General features: G+C 38.9%; 1 protein-coding gene across 1 annotated transcript in view; it reads left to right on the top strand.

The window, feature by feature from the left end:
- LOC106084733 (beta-1-syntrophin) overlaps positions 1-15737 on the top strand; it is a 90320-nt gene extending 74583 nt beyond the window's left edge. Inside the window, exons 7-9 of the mRNA XM_059360581.1 lie at positions 9808-9916; positions 10068-10421; positions 15509-15737. Of these exons, the coding sequence (XP_059216564.1) occupies positions 9808-9916; positions 10068-10421; positions 15509-15592 (547 nt within the window). The 3' untranslated portion in view covers positions 15593-15737. The remainder of the gene's footprint in view (positions 1-9807; positions 9917-10067; positions 10422-15508) is intronic.
- The last annotated feature ends 303 nt before the right edge of the window (positions 15738-16040 follow it).

Genomic DNA, 16040 nt, shown 5'->3' with positions numbered 1-16040 from the left:
GAAATATGCGGTGTGTGTTATATATTTTAGCAATAGTGGTGATAGTAGTGGTGGCACTGCGGTGGCATACATTGCATATCGCATAAATCTTTTGTTTTCCGTTTGGGGAAATAAGGAGCTAATTTGTCATTGATTGATGAGCTCTGCAAAAGAACGAAGAAGAAGAAGGAATGAAAGGAAAAAAATGTCACCGGCAATACCCTGCCACACAAAAAGAGATATAGGTAACAGGGTAAGCAATAGGGATAAGAGGAAGTAGCCAATCCAACAGTGGCCTAGCAAGGAAGGGACAATTGTCCGCCTCGCCTCTAACAAAAAAAAAAGACACACTAGTTACAAATTAGTCTTTATACAATATGAAGTTTGAAAACTAAAATCTAAAACTCGCTGGGGAAGGGGTGATGTCCTAAATACATGGTTCAACATTTGGATATTTAATTCGTATTCTGCTCCCAAATACCTTTATTTGAGCCCCACATTGCGATGGTAAGTAAGCAATGGATTTTTGTGGGGTATTTTGGCAGAGGGTTGGACCCCCTGAAAATTAGTCTCGATAGTATGTATCAATTATTGCTCTGACCCCCCCCCCCCCCCCCCCCAAATACCTTTTATTTAAGCCCCACATTGACATGGTCGGTCGGTAATTATGCCCGATTTAGGGGTATTTTTGGGAGTGGGGTGGTCTCCCTGAAAATATATCAGCAAAGTGCTCTATTCTCATATATCTATATACCATTTATTTAAACTCCATATTGCCATTGGCCTCAAAATTGAATATCAAATTAGTTTTGTAATCTCAAATACCATTCATTTAAATCCCTAATTGCAAAAGCCTGCAAATACGTCCGGTTTCGTGTATGGGGCCCAAAAACTATGAATATCGAGCTCCCCTGTCTTGAACACCCAAATTGTCTTGGTGAGCAAATACGTCCTATTTGGGGATGTTATGGTGGTGGGACGTCCCCTAGACTGATGGTTCCGAATGTAGATATCAGATTCATGGTCTACTCCCAAATACCATTCATTTGAGCCAAATTTTTCCATAGTCGGCAAACATGACGGGTTTGGGTGGTGTTTTGGGGGATGGGGCGTCCACTCTGTGGCTTGGCTTTAAAAATATATATCAGACTAGCTGAATCCGGCCCGCTTCGCTGCGTTCCCTTTTACACCATATGAATTATTAACTTTCTTTTCAATTACGTATATATTTTGCGGCCATGTTTTGTGGAAGCTTGCCCCAGGGTAGGAGGGTTAAAAAAATAATACCAAAAACATTCAAAGGTTAGTTCCTATATTTTATTTATTTGAAGGACAGACAATATGGCAAAACAGTAGTGAAAAGAATATGATCAACTTTGAACACACTCTCCTGTACCTATTGTGATCTTTTTCTTTGTTCGGGTTTGGTTGCCTATTCAAAGAATTTCTATCTCCCAATAGATGGCGCTGAATTTGTTGTTGGTGATGCTCAATGTTGATTCCCATCACAATGACATCACTTTGTCTATTTTTGAATTCAATCGAATTTCCACTTTGGTCGGCCCATCTAATGTCACCGTTGCCCATGGGCAAGCATCTTCATCTGAGACACAACAAAATATTTATGTATATTTTTGAACGTCTTAACATTCTAAGTCGATTTAGCCATGTCGGTCCGTCCATCCGTCAATAGCACGCTAACTTTCGTGGGATAAAGCTAGGCGCATGAAATTTTGCACAAATACTTCCTATTAGTGTAGCTGCAATATAAACCGATCTTGGATCTTGACCTCTTGAGCCCCTAAACGCCGTAATTCTTATCCGATTTGTCTTAAATTTTGTATAAAATATTTTGTTATGACTTCCAACATCTGTGATAAGTATGTTTCAAACCGGTTTAAAACTTGATATAGCTCCCATATAAACCGATCTCCTAATTTAACTCTTTGAGCCTCTAGAGGGCGCAATTCTTATGTGATTTGGCTAAACATTATTTTAACGACTTCTCCTACGACATTCCACATACGTATCAAATATGGTCTGAATGGGTCCTTAACCTGATATAGCTCCCGTATGAACCAATCTCCCGATTTTAATTCTTGAGCCACTATAGGGCTGAATTCTTATGAAATTTTGGCAGACATTTTGCACAATTACTTTTACTCGAAAAAATTTGTGCTTATTGGCACTCCACTTGGGCTCGACTATAGAGCTGTTTTGCTACTCGCTTGGAGCGGCTTAGCGCCTATGACATTGATCAAGGCTACCTTTTGAATAGTCATAATTTTTAAATCAAATCAAATTGCCATATTAAACGATTCTCAGTGGTAAAGAACTAATTTGCCGGTCTTTATATTAGGTGCGGTGGCGACAGTTCGTAGTAATTAAACCGTGTAAACGTTTAAACACGAAAGTATCGCCCAGCAGCACGTTGTTTGGATTTGTCTGGGGAAAAAAGGATCCTTGTCGATGAGCTAAAAATGGCGGCCACCATGACGTTAAGGTTTGCAGCTGCTCCTATCACACTGAACGTCATAACTTTGGAGGTATGGTGGCAGTGTCCCTGTTAGGTCATTATAAGTGATCAGCTGTTTTGGGGTGGGGTGGTCCGCTAGATATATGAGCAGAATAAAGATTTCACATTCGCAGTCCACAAACTTATACTTTGAATTGAACCCCATATTGTCATGAATGGTGTATACACCTCACTCCATCTGGCACTTGAGCACAAATTTGAATGACGCAGTCTACATAAAAATATCTATTGCTTGGAACCCCATTATTTTAATAGGTCAAATAAACTATTGGAGGCGACTTTAGGAAGTAAAGCACTACCTAGATTCTTGGACACAAAGTTTAATGCCAATTTTTAATACCATATTCGTATTGAACATTTCATTTGGTACCCATATTGTCCCTATTGATTGTTTTTGGGGTAACTAAAAAGCCTTTTCCTCCTTCCTGACCATTTTCGTAATCTACTCCCGAATACCTTTCATTCGAGTCCCATATTGTTATTATCGTCTAATAAAACTATTTCAGGGGGTTTGGGGACGTGCCGGCTCCCCAGTTTCTGGGATCCGTCCGTCCGTCTGTCTGTCGAAAGCACGCTAACTTCCGAAGGAGTAAAGCTAACCGCTTGAAATTTTGCACAAATACTTCTTATTAGTGTAGGTCGGTTGGTATTGCAAATGGGCCATATCGGTCCATGTTTTGATATAGCTGCCATATAAACCGATCTTGGGTCTTGACTTCTTGAGCCTCTAGAGTGCGCAATTCTTATCTGAAATTTTGTACGACGTGTTTTGTTATGATATGATGTATATGATGAATACGATTTAAAAAGTGTTCTTATCTTTAACCAGCAGCTACTCAACAATATTTTCCCAGAAGAAAGCAGCTTGTCCCCTTTTGGAAAATAATCAGTGCTACGCTATGCCTTCAAAAGATTCATTGTAAATAACTAGTGTCGAGAAGAGCAAAACAAAACAATAACAAGTTGACAATTACAATAAAAATGACTTTCATTGCAGAGGCAACAAAGGATGGGATCAGCGCCCTCCCCCCCCACACTTTCAAAAGAGTAGTGACTGGGTTAGAGAGCTTTGATAGTCAGCAAAACCATTGTGAAAGCAGTGGTAGTGGTGTTGTCGTGTTGTGGTGCTGTCCTGTACACACTGCTCTTTCATAGTATCGTTGTTCTTGTTGTTGGTGATTGTGATTGTGATTGTGATGGTGGCGTTGTTGTCAGCAAATAGAGAAATACTTTTAATGAAATTGTACAGACAATAGACGGTTATTTCATCTTCTGTGCATTTTAGTGCTACAATTCCTATTGCAAGCCAAAAGCAAGCAACGCAGACAAAACAAGAATGACAGCGTGAAGAACAATAACCATAATGTGCCAAGTCTAGGGTTTTAATAAAGGAATATTCTTGATTTCCCCCACCCCTCACACACAAATGGGGGGAAGGGTGGTGGTTTCTTTTTTTTTGTAGCCATTGGACAACATAGTGCAAGAGTTTTTGCAGATAATGTCTAGATCATAAAACTCAATCTGAGACGTTTCTAAAAAGTAAAAATTCTACTGCAGATGGTGCTAAATTTGCTTAAATATTTTCAAGTATAGGGTGTTATTTTTAGACGTTTGGTTTTTAAGCAGAAATTAAGCGCATATAATACTATGGCTATCAATTTATCGGGGGCCGCTGAAGCGCAGAGTTTAGCGTGTCCACCGTATGACGCTGATGGCGTGGGTTTGAGTTCTGGTGAGAAAATTAGGAAAATTATTCAGCGGTGATTTATCCCCTCCTAATGGTGGCGACATTTGTGACATGTGAAAGGTTTGCCCCTACTGTTTAATGGAATATTGATGGGGAAATATGCATTTGCAGGTGTGGCCTTAAAACATTCTATCCGAAAGCCCCAAGTTAAGGGCTTATAGGAGATACTCTAATAGCCATAGTATAAGCGGTCTCAGAGTACCAATCTGGTGGTAGTGGGTTCGATTCCCACCAGAAGTATAAGTCGACTCTCCTCTGTTGAATCAGCATGAAGTATCTGGCTCGGGTTGTCATATTCGTATTCTACTACAAATCGCCTGACATTTTAATAAGATCGACACCGAGGGGGGGGGGGGGGGCTACCCCACATTTTTTAAAATCGAAAAATTGCCAACATTCTTCCGTTATTATAAAATTGGTAGAGTTACATCAATTTTTCTTTTGGAAAATTGTGGTCGCTCTGCGCTCATTTTTATTTGCTCTCAATGTAGGGGAGTGGTCTGTAATTTTTTACCCACCACCATAGGTTGGGGGTATACTAATCTAATCATTCCGTTCGTAACACTTCGAAATATTCGTTTAGGAGCCCATAAAGTATATGAATATATTCTTGATCGTTTCGTCAGATTTACATATAGCTCCCATATAAACCGATCTTCCGTTTTGATTTCATGAGCCCTTACAAGGCGCAATTTTTGTCCGAATTGGCAAAAATTTTGCACACTGTGTTCTGTTATAACTTCGAACAACTGTGCCAAGTACTGTCCGCATAGGTCTATAACCTAGTATAGCCCCCATATAAACCGATCTCCCGATTTTACTTTTTCAGTCCTTACAAACCAACATTTTTCCTGATTTGGCTGAAATTTTGCACTCAGTGTGCTGTTATGACTTCCAACAACTGTTCCAAATATGGTCCAAATCGGTCTATAACCTGATATAACTCCCATTTTCGCGTAGTGTAAATAATGACACAGCCAAGCGGGCCCGGCCCAGCTAGTGTGTTATATAAAAATTAAAGTGTTGCGCTTTGTGTCACGGCTCAAAAACGGCTGAACCGATTTTTATGAAATTTTCACAGATGGCAGAGTTAAGCCCCCTGGTGAAAATAGGGTCCTTTATTTCCTGATATCCTCGAGGGGGGGGGGGGGGGTGGGGTGAACCCTCCCCTTAACCTGAATTTGCCGAAACGCCAGTTTTCGGAGATGTGTGGATCGATTCAAGTGATATGTGGTGTGCCACCTTATGGTTACCAAAAAAACTCAAAATTATAAAAGGCGCATCTTTGAGGTGAAATAACCGTGGAGACCGCTCCACCATAATATGGGTATTTAAGAGTAGAGTACGAACTTAATACAACAAAGTGACCTCACGTGTCAGGGGCCCCAAAAAACGCCCAAAAATGATGAATGTTTTCCAATTGGAGCAATGGGGGTATCAAATGAAAAGTATTTGGAAGTAGTAAACGAATTTGTGATTAAATCCCAGTAGGATCGATCGGGACAATATAGGATTCAAATCAAAGGTACTTAATAGTAGAATGCGAAACTTGTATAAAAGTTTGGGATGCATTCCCAGGCACCAAATATACGTGTACACCGGACGGCACAAGATGGGACTGAAATAAAAGGTATTTGAGAGTTGAATAAGAAAATATAAAATAATATATAAAAATTTTGACAATTCTGGAGGAGTCGCCCCACCCCAAAATTTATAGCCCATGTAATATGAGCAAAATGGGGTTCAATTGCGCTTTAATATTTGAAGATTATTTCATACAAATGTTGACCGTGACAGCGCCTCAAATTGTTCTTCCGCTTACTCCAATTTTGGCATACTCTTTCCAACATTTCGGCCGGTATCTCACGAATAAATTCTTCAAGGTTGCCTTTCTATGCGTCAAATGAAGCTGGCTTGTCTGTACAGACATGAGTGTTAAATCGCTCGATCTAGGCGGCCAATGGACCGGTCCCGAACATGAAATAAAATGTTCACCGAACTCGCCTCTCAATAAGTCCATTTTTACCCGTGCTGTGTGGCATGTGGCATCGTCTTGTTAAAACCACATGTCCTGCAAGTCAAGCTCTTGCAGTTTGGGCGAAAAACAAGTTGGATATCATCTCACGGTAGCGCTCACCATTCACAGTTACGTTACGATTCGCATCATCTTTGAAGAAATACGGTCCAATGATGCCCCCAGCCTATAAACCGCAACAAACTGTGATTTTTTCTGAATGCATTGGCAGCTCTTGCAATGCTTCTGGCTGATCTTCAATCCAAAATCGACAATTCTGCTTATTTGAGAACCCATTGAGCCAAAAATGAGCTTAGTCGCTGAACATAACTTTTCGAACCCAATTTTTCTTATCAGAGCACGCATCTTGATAATAAAATTCAATAATTTGCAAGTTTTGTTCATCAAAATCTGTACAGATTTGGATATAATTCCCATATATATATGTATCGGCCGATATGCGCTTAAATGGATGTAGTAACTATAGATTTCAACCGATCTGCACAAAATTTGGCACATATTGCTTGTTCACATATGGATTTAGATATAGCCCTCATAATTGGACAAAAGTTTGTCTTTCAAGAATTTTCCACTGAAAATTTGTCTTTAGAAAAAAAAAGTAAAAAGGCGTTGAGTTCGGCCTGGCCGAACTTTGGATACCCACTACCTCGGGTATATATATAAACGTCCCATAGCAGTTATATCCAAATATGTTCCGATTTGGACCAAATACTAATAAGTATAGTAGCTATATCTAAAAATAAACCGATCTGAAGCATATACAACACGGATGTCCAAAAGTCTAACATGAGTCATTGTGGCAAATTTCAGTGAAATCGGATTATAAATACGCCTTCTATGGGGCCAAGATTTTGAATCGAGATTTCGGTCTACATGGCAGCTACATCCAAATCTGGACCGATTTGGGCCAAGGTGCAGAAAAATATCGAAGAGCCTCACACACAGCACTGTCCCAAATTTCGGGGAAATCGGACAATAAATGCGCATTTTATGGGCCCAAAACCTTAAATCGAGAGATCGGTCTATATGGCAGCTATATTCAATACTGGGCCGAATTGGCCAAATTGAAGAAGGACGTTGAAGATTCTAATACAACTCACTGTCCCAAATTTCAGCAAAATCGGATATTAAATGTGGCTTTTATGGCCCTAAAACCGAGATATTGGTCTATATGGCAGCTATATCCAAATCTGAATCGATCTGTGCGATATTGCAGAAGTATGTCAAGGGGCTTAACTTAACTCACTGTCCCAAATTTCGGCGATATGGGACAATACATGCGCATTTTATGGGCCCAAAACCTTAAATCGAGGATCGGTCTATATGACAGCTATATCCAAATCTGAACCGATCTGGGCCAAATTAACGAATAATGTCGAAGGGCCTAACACAACGCACTGTCCCATACTTCAGCAATATCGGATAATAAATGTGGCTTTAATGGACCTAAGACCCTAAATCGTCGGATCGGTTTATATGGGGGCTATATCAAGATATAGTCCGATATAGCCCATCTGCGAACTTAACCTGCTTATGAATAAAAAAAAAAGAATCTGTGCAAAGTTTCAGCTCAATATCTCCATTTTTAAAGACTGTAGCGTGATTTCAACAGTCAGACGGACAGACGGACGGACATGTCTAGATCGTCTTAGATTTTTACGCTGATCAAGAATATGTATACTTTATAGGGTCGGAAATGGATATTTCGATGTGTTGCAAACGGAATGACAAAATGAATATACCCCCATCCTTCGGTGGTGGGTATAATAAAAATCAAAATTTAGTCATTAGAAGAAATTTTACTAAAATTGTATCATTGGAATCGATTTCTAAAAACTTTGTCTTTAGAAAAAAATAGAAATGACTGAAGTTTTGTCGTTAGAGACTGGCGCTATCCGCATCGTCTGGGTGCCGGGTCGTAGCGCAGTAAAGAGGAATGAAAGAGCAGTCGATTTGGCAGTAAAGGCCAGAGGACTGCCATCAATAAACTTGGCTAGCCCGATTCCTTTTCGGTCAACGCAGTCCGAGTTAAGGCCATGGGCTACGAACACGAACATGTAACCCTGATGAACAGCGAAACGGTCGGTAGGACCACGAAAATCCTAACGGGATATCCAGATTATGAGAGACGAGGCTATTACTGAAAGTAAGTAAGCGGAAGGTCAGTATAGCTTTCGGTATCATAACGGAAGATATAGGTCTACGAGCTTATTTACGCAAAATCGGTGAGGCAAGCGACAGCGTGTGTAGGGCATGTGGGGAAGATGATGAGACGTTGGAACATTTCCTATATGCCGTTCCCCGTCTTTCGCGGCTAACAGACATCGGCGCTTAGGTGGGGACTCAATACCAGACATGAACCAATTGAGGGGCGTGGTATGGAAAACAGTTTGGGATTTTGAAAGTAGCACATAATTCTCGACTTAGATTTTCTTTTTCGAGATTACTTTTTCGGTATTTAGAGCGCCAGTTACTGGTTTAGGTGAGTGCCCATTGTGGCGTGGGGCGGATTAATATCCGCATCTTCTCCTGAACCTTACCTAGCCTAACCTTGAGCATGTTACGATAAAATTTTGCCTTTACAAAAAATTTCATTTAAATTTGTTTAGAAAAGTGAGAAATGAGTAAGAAATTCATTAGAATTTTGACCTTAAGAAGAATAATTTGAGGCGGCACTGGCCTGCGTAAGTTTGTATGCAAAATGGGTAATTCATTCATTTAAGAAAAAATTGCAGAAATTTTAGCTTTTGAAGAAATATAATTAAATTTCCTTACTTCATAAAAAATATTGGGTTGCCCAAAAAGTAATTGCGGATTTTTTAAAAGAAAGTAAATGCATTTTTAATAAAACTTAGAATGAACTTTAATCAAATATACTTTTTTTACACTTTTTTTTTGTAAAGCAAGGTAAAAGTAGCAGCTGATAACTGACAGAAGAAAGAGTGCAATTACAGAGTCACAAGCTGTGAAAAAATTTGTAAACGCCGACTATATGAAAAATCCGCAATTACTTTTTGGGCAACCCAATAATTTGTAGCCTCTCCCAGGCTATGTCCCTAATCGAAGCTAACTGATTCTTCTCGATCTAAACCGATTTCTCCCAAAATCAGTAGCCTTCGTCCTTGGGCCAAGATAATGGAATGTGCCAAATTTAATGGTAATCGGAGAACAAATACGACAGACTGACGGACGGACATAGCTTTACAGAATGAGGCAGTAATGCTTAACCGATGGGTATACCTAATAATGGATCTAGCTTGTCTTCTTCTTAGCGTTGCAAACAAATTCACAAAGTTGTAATACCCTGTTCCACAGTTGTGTTGTAGGGTATAAAAACGCATTACTCTTGGGCAAAGTTGTGGCCACTGTGAAAGTAGTAGCAGATTCGTTTGGCTTTTCTTTTACTCAGCATAACATGATTTATATTAACAATGACTCATTGTAACGAGTATCCTACAATGATGGTTGTGTCTTTTGTTCTTTGTGTTTTTTGTTTTTCTGCCACCACAGGATATATGAAAGTGCTCCATGGTCGGTGGAAGCCTGGGGACGTCCTTTGGAAAGTTTTGCATTGGCTACAACCAGATTAGCAGGTGCTGGTAATAATTCTTCTTTGAATGTAAGTATGGAAGATAGCTGCAACTCCCCCAACATGTCCTCCTCCGCCTCAATTCTTTAGCAGGAAAGGACACGCACTCATTTAATTTGTAACGCCTTGTAATTTAAGTTATTGTTCTCTTCCCCTCTCTCTTGCACGCTACGCATTACAGGGACAACAGTCAACGGTATTTTGCATTAGATGCGGCACTACGCGTGGTGTTCTGGTCTATTGGCTACGCTCGGAGACCCATCGTGATATGGCTGCCTGGGCCAGAGCATTAGTTCAAGGTTCCCATAATGCGGTCAACTATCAGCGTGAATTCTCGTTTCGTTGCTTGTACCAAGGCAGACAGTGTCAATTGGTTGTGCATTTAAACCGTGGCTTTTGCCTCTTTGAGTGTGGCTATGCGGCCCCAGCTCAGACCAAAACGCAATTGTGGCAATTCCCTTTTGATAAATTGCGTGGCTCAGCGGATGATGGCAATCGTATGCTGTTTCTGGATTTTGGTGATGATGGTGAAATTGTAAGTATGCACGAGTCACACTTACATAAGGGTGGAGCATTTCATTTCTGAGCGAATAATGTGTATAAGGGTGGTGGCAATGAATTCCTTGGAAGATTTGTAACATATGCCACCAATGGAAACTCAACTCGTCAATTGGCTTGAAAGATGTATAGAACGTGAGAACAATTCTTTGTTCTGAATGTATGTATTTGGATGGATTGAAAGTTGTATGAAAGAGGAAATGAGACGTTATTTAACTTAAATAACCGATTCAAGAATTTAGATGCGAGAACTTATTTCGTTAACTGATAAGGAAGGCATATTGCAATATTGGATCATAAAAGTTCTTAAAAAGTATATTAGGGTAGTTCCAAAGAATATTAAAGTTTAAAATTTACAAATTAGTTTTGAGAGGTCAAAGTATATTAACTTTCTACTTAATTTCAATGAAATTGGTATCGTTAGATTATATTTGCCCCCTGCCTTGTATGGTGGTACACATCTTAAAATACTGAGGCAATTGACCAATAGTCATGTGTTTCTATGTCCGTCTGTCTGTCGGCCGTTTGTCAGTTGTAGTCCCTACGAAAGTTCTAAATCTGGTCCACATAAAGACAGATTTTCCGTCTATACCCACAAGCAATACACGAAAAAGACGCATTTATAATCCATTTTATGTGGGACAATGATATCCAGGTTAAACAGCTTTGGCTTAGAAAAGGCGCTATTATTATCTCATCTAGTGAAGCTAATTAATGACTCATTTATATCTTAAAAGCGAGTTGTAGTTTGTTCATCGACATCTGTGGCGAATATGGCCCAGATCGAACCATTATAAGTTATAGGAGCTATTTAGACAAATCTCCCGATTTAAGGGAGTTTACACGATATTTGAATATTCTCGCTATCATATAGACTGACTTGCCAGTTAAGGGTCATGAGTCGATTTTGCTAAAATTCTAAATCGTGCGTATTGCACTTTTACATTCGCGTCGAAAGTGGTTCAGATTGGACCATCTTACACCAGTAATACGAGTATGGACCATTTTACTGGTGTATGGACTATAATACACCAGTATTATGGCACAGGGTATAACAATTTAGTTCATTTCTCCCATTATTTAACATATGCATTGACTCAAAATCACTTTCTGAAATTAATTATTTATGTCCGTCTGTCTGTCCGATTGTCTTTCTATCTGGCTGTTGGTCTGTCTACTCTTCATAAAGTATACATCGCAATGTTCATCTGAAAATTTTCAAATTTGGCACAGAACTTTTTTTGTGGCCGAAAGACGAGGCCTATTAGAACCAGGGCATGCATGCAAAATTTCAGCCAAATCGGATAAAAATTGCGGCTTGGAAGGGCTCAAGAAGTCAAATCGGGAGATCAGGTTATATCAGGTTATATTGGGTTGCCCAAAAAGTAATTGCGGATTTTTTAAAAGAAAGTAAATGCATTTTTAATAAAACTTAGAATGAACTTTAATCAAATATACTTTTTTACACTTTTTTTCTAAAGCAAGCTAAAAGTAACAGCTGATAACTGACAGAAGAAAGAATGCAATTACAGAGTCACAAGCTGTGAAAAAAATTGTCAACGCCAACTATATGGAAAATACGCAATTACTTTTTGGGCAACCCAATAGATCGATTCGGACCGTACTTATCACAGTTGTCCTAATAGAACACTACATGCAAAATTTCAGACAAATCGGACAAATACGGTCCGAATCAGTCTATAACCTGATATAGTTCCCATATAAACCGGTTCTCTCCATCATCCTTATTCGGTTCTAAGAAGCTTTAATTTTTGCTGGTTTGACAGAAGCTTAGTATGTAGGATAAAATTATGCCTATCTACTACATTTATTTTGTATAAATTTTTAGCAGAATCCATGGTGGTGGACTCCCAAGATTCGGCCTGGCACGCTTTTATTAGTTTTTATTAAAAAAAAAAAACTAATAAAATTGAGCTAAGTTCGGCCGGACCGAACTTTGAATACCCACCACTTCGGGTATATATAAAGGCCACCTTTCGTCAAAATCCGATGAAAATTACATACCTCTTGTCCCATAGCAGTTATATCGTAGTATGTTCCGATTTGGACTAAATTCTAATAAGAACGAGTCATTGTTCAATTGTGTATAACAAAATATTGGTCTTTTTAGTAGCTATAGCTAAAAATAAACCGATCTGAACCATATACAACACGGATGTCAAAAAGCATAACATAAGTCACTTTGTCAAATTTCAGTGAAATCGGATTATAAATACGCCTTTTATGGGGCCATGACTTTAAATCGAGATATCGGTCTATATGGCAACTATATCCACATCTGCACCGATTTGGGCCAAGTTGCAGAAAAATATCACTGTTTAAAATTTCGGCGACATCGGACAATAAATGCGCCTTTTATGGGCCCAAAACCCTAAATCCAGAGACCGGTTTATATGGCAGCTATATCCAAATCTTGAGCCAAATTGAAGAATAATGTCGAAGGGCCTAACACAACTCCCTGTTTAAAATTTCGGCGACATCGGACAAAAAAATGCGCCTTTTATGGGCACAAAACCTTAAATCGAGAGATCGGTCTATATGGCAGATATATCCAAATCTGTACCGATCAGGGCCAAATTGAAGAAGGATATTGAAGGGCCTAACGCAACTCTTCGTTTCAAATTTCGGCGACATCGGATAATAATCGCGCCTTTTATGGACTTAAATCGGTCTATATAGCAGCTATATCCAAATCAGGACCGATCTGGGCCAATTTGAAGATAGATGTCGAGGGGCTTAATTTAACTTACTGTCTCAAATTTCGGCAAAATCCCTAAATAAATGTGGCTTTTATGGGCCTAACACCATAAATCGGAGAATCGGTCTATATGGCAGCTGTATCCAAATCTGGACCGATCTGAGCCAAATTAACGAAGGATGTCGATGGGCCTTACACAATTCACTATCCCGATTTTCATCAAAATCGGATAATAAATGTGGCTTTTGTGGGCCTTAGGCCCTAAACCGAAGGATCGGTCTATATGGCAGCTATATCCAAATCTGAACCGATCTGGGCCAAATTAACGAAGGAAGTCGACAGGTCTAACACTACTCACTGTCCCAAATTTCAGCAAAATCGGATAATAAATGTGGCTTTTATGGGCCTAAGACCCTAAACCGAAGGATCGGTCTATATGGCAGCTATATCCAAATCTGAACCGATCTGGGCCAAATTAACGAAGGAAGTCGACAGGTCTAACACTACTCACTGTCCCAAATTTCAGCAAAATCGGATAATAAATGTGGCTTTTATGGGCCTAAGACCCTAAACCGAAGGATCGGTCTATATGGCAGCTATATCCAAATCTAAACCGATCTGGGCCAAATTAACGAAGGAAGTCGAAAGGCCAAACACAACTCACTGTCCTAAATTTCAGTAAAATCGGATAATAAATGTGGCTTTTATGGGCCTTAGACCCTAAATCGGAGGATCGGTCTATATGGGGGCTATATCAAGATATAGTCCGATATAGCCTATCTTCGAACTTAACCTGCTTAACCTGTATTTTTACAGACTGTAGCGTGATTTCAACAGACTGACGGACGGACAGACGAACGGACATGTCTACTTCGTCTTAGATTTTTACGCTGATCAAGAATATATATCGGAAATGGATATTCGATGTGTTGCAAAGGGAATGACAAAATGAATCTACCTACCCCCATCCTTCGGCGGTGGGTATAAAAATGTGTTTTGGTATGGAAACAAAAACTCTGGATTGCTGTCAAATTCCGCTCGCTGAACAATTGAAAAATTCAGCGACTATTTCGAAAGCAAACTAGAATACCAATCCTTAAGCGAATTTAATTGCATAGAATAACGCCAAAAATTGCTGTTTCTTTCCTTCGAGTTTCACTTAAGCCGAAATTTTCATTGCCTTCGACTGCATTCCCTTCAACTACGTTCATTTGTGTAAATTTGTTGTACCATGCAGAATTCATGGTAACGAGTTCCCAAGATTCGACAAGGCCGCACATTTACTGTTTATACACTGCACCACCACTGCGGTACAGGGTATTATAGATTTGTGCATTTGTTTGCAACGCTAAGAAGGAGAAGAGCTAGACCCATTGATAAGTATACCGATCGACTCAGAATTAATTTCTGATTCGATTTAACCATGTCCGTCTGTCCGTCTGTGAGCCCATGTATTCTTGTAATCAGAGTGCAGGTCGTATTTGTTGTGCCATTGTCATGAAATTTTGCACATGTCACTTTTTTGGCCCAAGGACAAACGCCATTGATTTTGATAAAAATCGGTTCAGATTTAGGTATAGCTCTCATATATATCTTTCATCCGATATGGCTTTTTAAGGCTGTAGAAGCCACAATGTTGGTCCGATCCTCACAAAATTCGGCATTGCGTATTTTATTTGAGGTCTACATATGTGTGCAAAATTTCATAAAAATCGGTTCAGATTTAGATGTAGCTCCCATATATATCTTTCATCCGACATGGACTTTTATGGCTGTAGAAGCCACAATTTTAGTCCGATCTTTAAAATATTTTGCACCAGGTGTTTTAATTGACGTCCTTATATGTGTGGGAAATTTCATAAAAATCGGTCCATATTTAGATATAGCTCCCATATATAGCTTTCATCCGATATGGTCGTTTGAGGCTGTAGAAGCCACAATTTTCGCCCGGTTTTACATGAGAAGTTTAAATTGACGTTCCAATACGTGCGCAAAATTTCATTAAAATCAGTCCTAATTTAGATATAGCTCCAATGTGTATATTTTATCCGATATTGATTTTTAAGGCAGTAAAAACCAACATCAATATAACTCCCATATAATCTTTGATCCGATATGGATTTTTAAAGATGCGGAAATCCTAATCTTTTGTCCTGTGGTAGGAAAATCTTACAAGGTCCTAAATTGCCAATTCAATTGGTATCAAAATTAAAGTCTGACTAGATTTCGAGATAAGTTATACATATAAAAGGTATTGCATGCACTAGGTGTAGGTGTAGGGTACCGCCCGACTTTTGCCCTCCCTTACTGATTTTAATATGTTTTTCTTTTTTTTCATTTTTCAGGAATTGGATATGGAATGCTGCCCTAAGCCTGTGGTATTTGTTCTGCACAATTGCCTCTCGGCCAAAGTTCATAATATCGCCTAATCACAAACAATTGCATCAAAGGAAACTTGAGAAGATACAAGAAAAACTAAAAGAATATATGCCCAAAAAGAAAAACCAAAATATAAAAAATCCACACTTTTTGTAATTTCATACTTAAACAATAATTAATAAAAAATTAAAGACATTTAGAGAAAACCCCCCTCAAAAAGAAGGACAGAAAGTCAAAAGAGTTATAAACAAACAAAATAAAAAGAAAAAAAACAAAACAAAACAAAATTTAATTAAGTAGTGATTCAATGTAAAATTTTTCCAAAACCAAAAAAGAAAAATACTATAAACAATTAATGGAGCTTCCTCTAAACGAAAAATTAGAACGTAATCGTAAAAATGAATGAAAAAATTTTCCACCCCTAAACCCCTCTGAGAAGGGGGTTAAAAATTGCAAACCTTTAACATATCGATAAATGAAATTGGAAAATTTTATTAC

The sequence above is a fragment of the Stomoxys calcitrans genome, chromosome 1 (assembly GCF_963082655.1).
Source record: "Stomoxys calcitrans chromosome 1, idStoCalc2.1, whole genome shotgun sequence".
NCBI lineage: Eukaryota > Metazoa > Arthropoda > Insecta > Diptera > Muscidae > Stomoxys > Stomoxys calcitrans.
The sequence above is the reverse complement of the archived record's forward strand: the minus strand, read 5'-3'. Positions and strand labels throughout refer to the sequence as shown.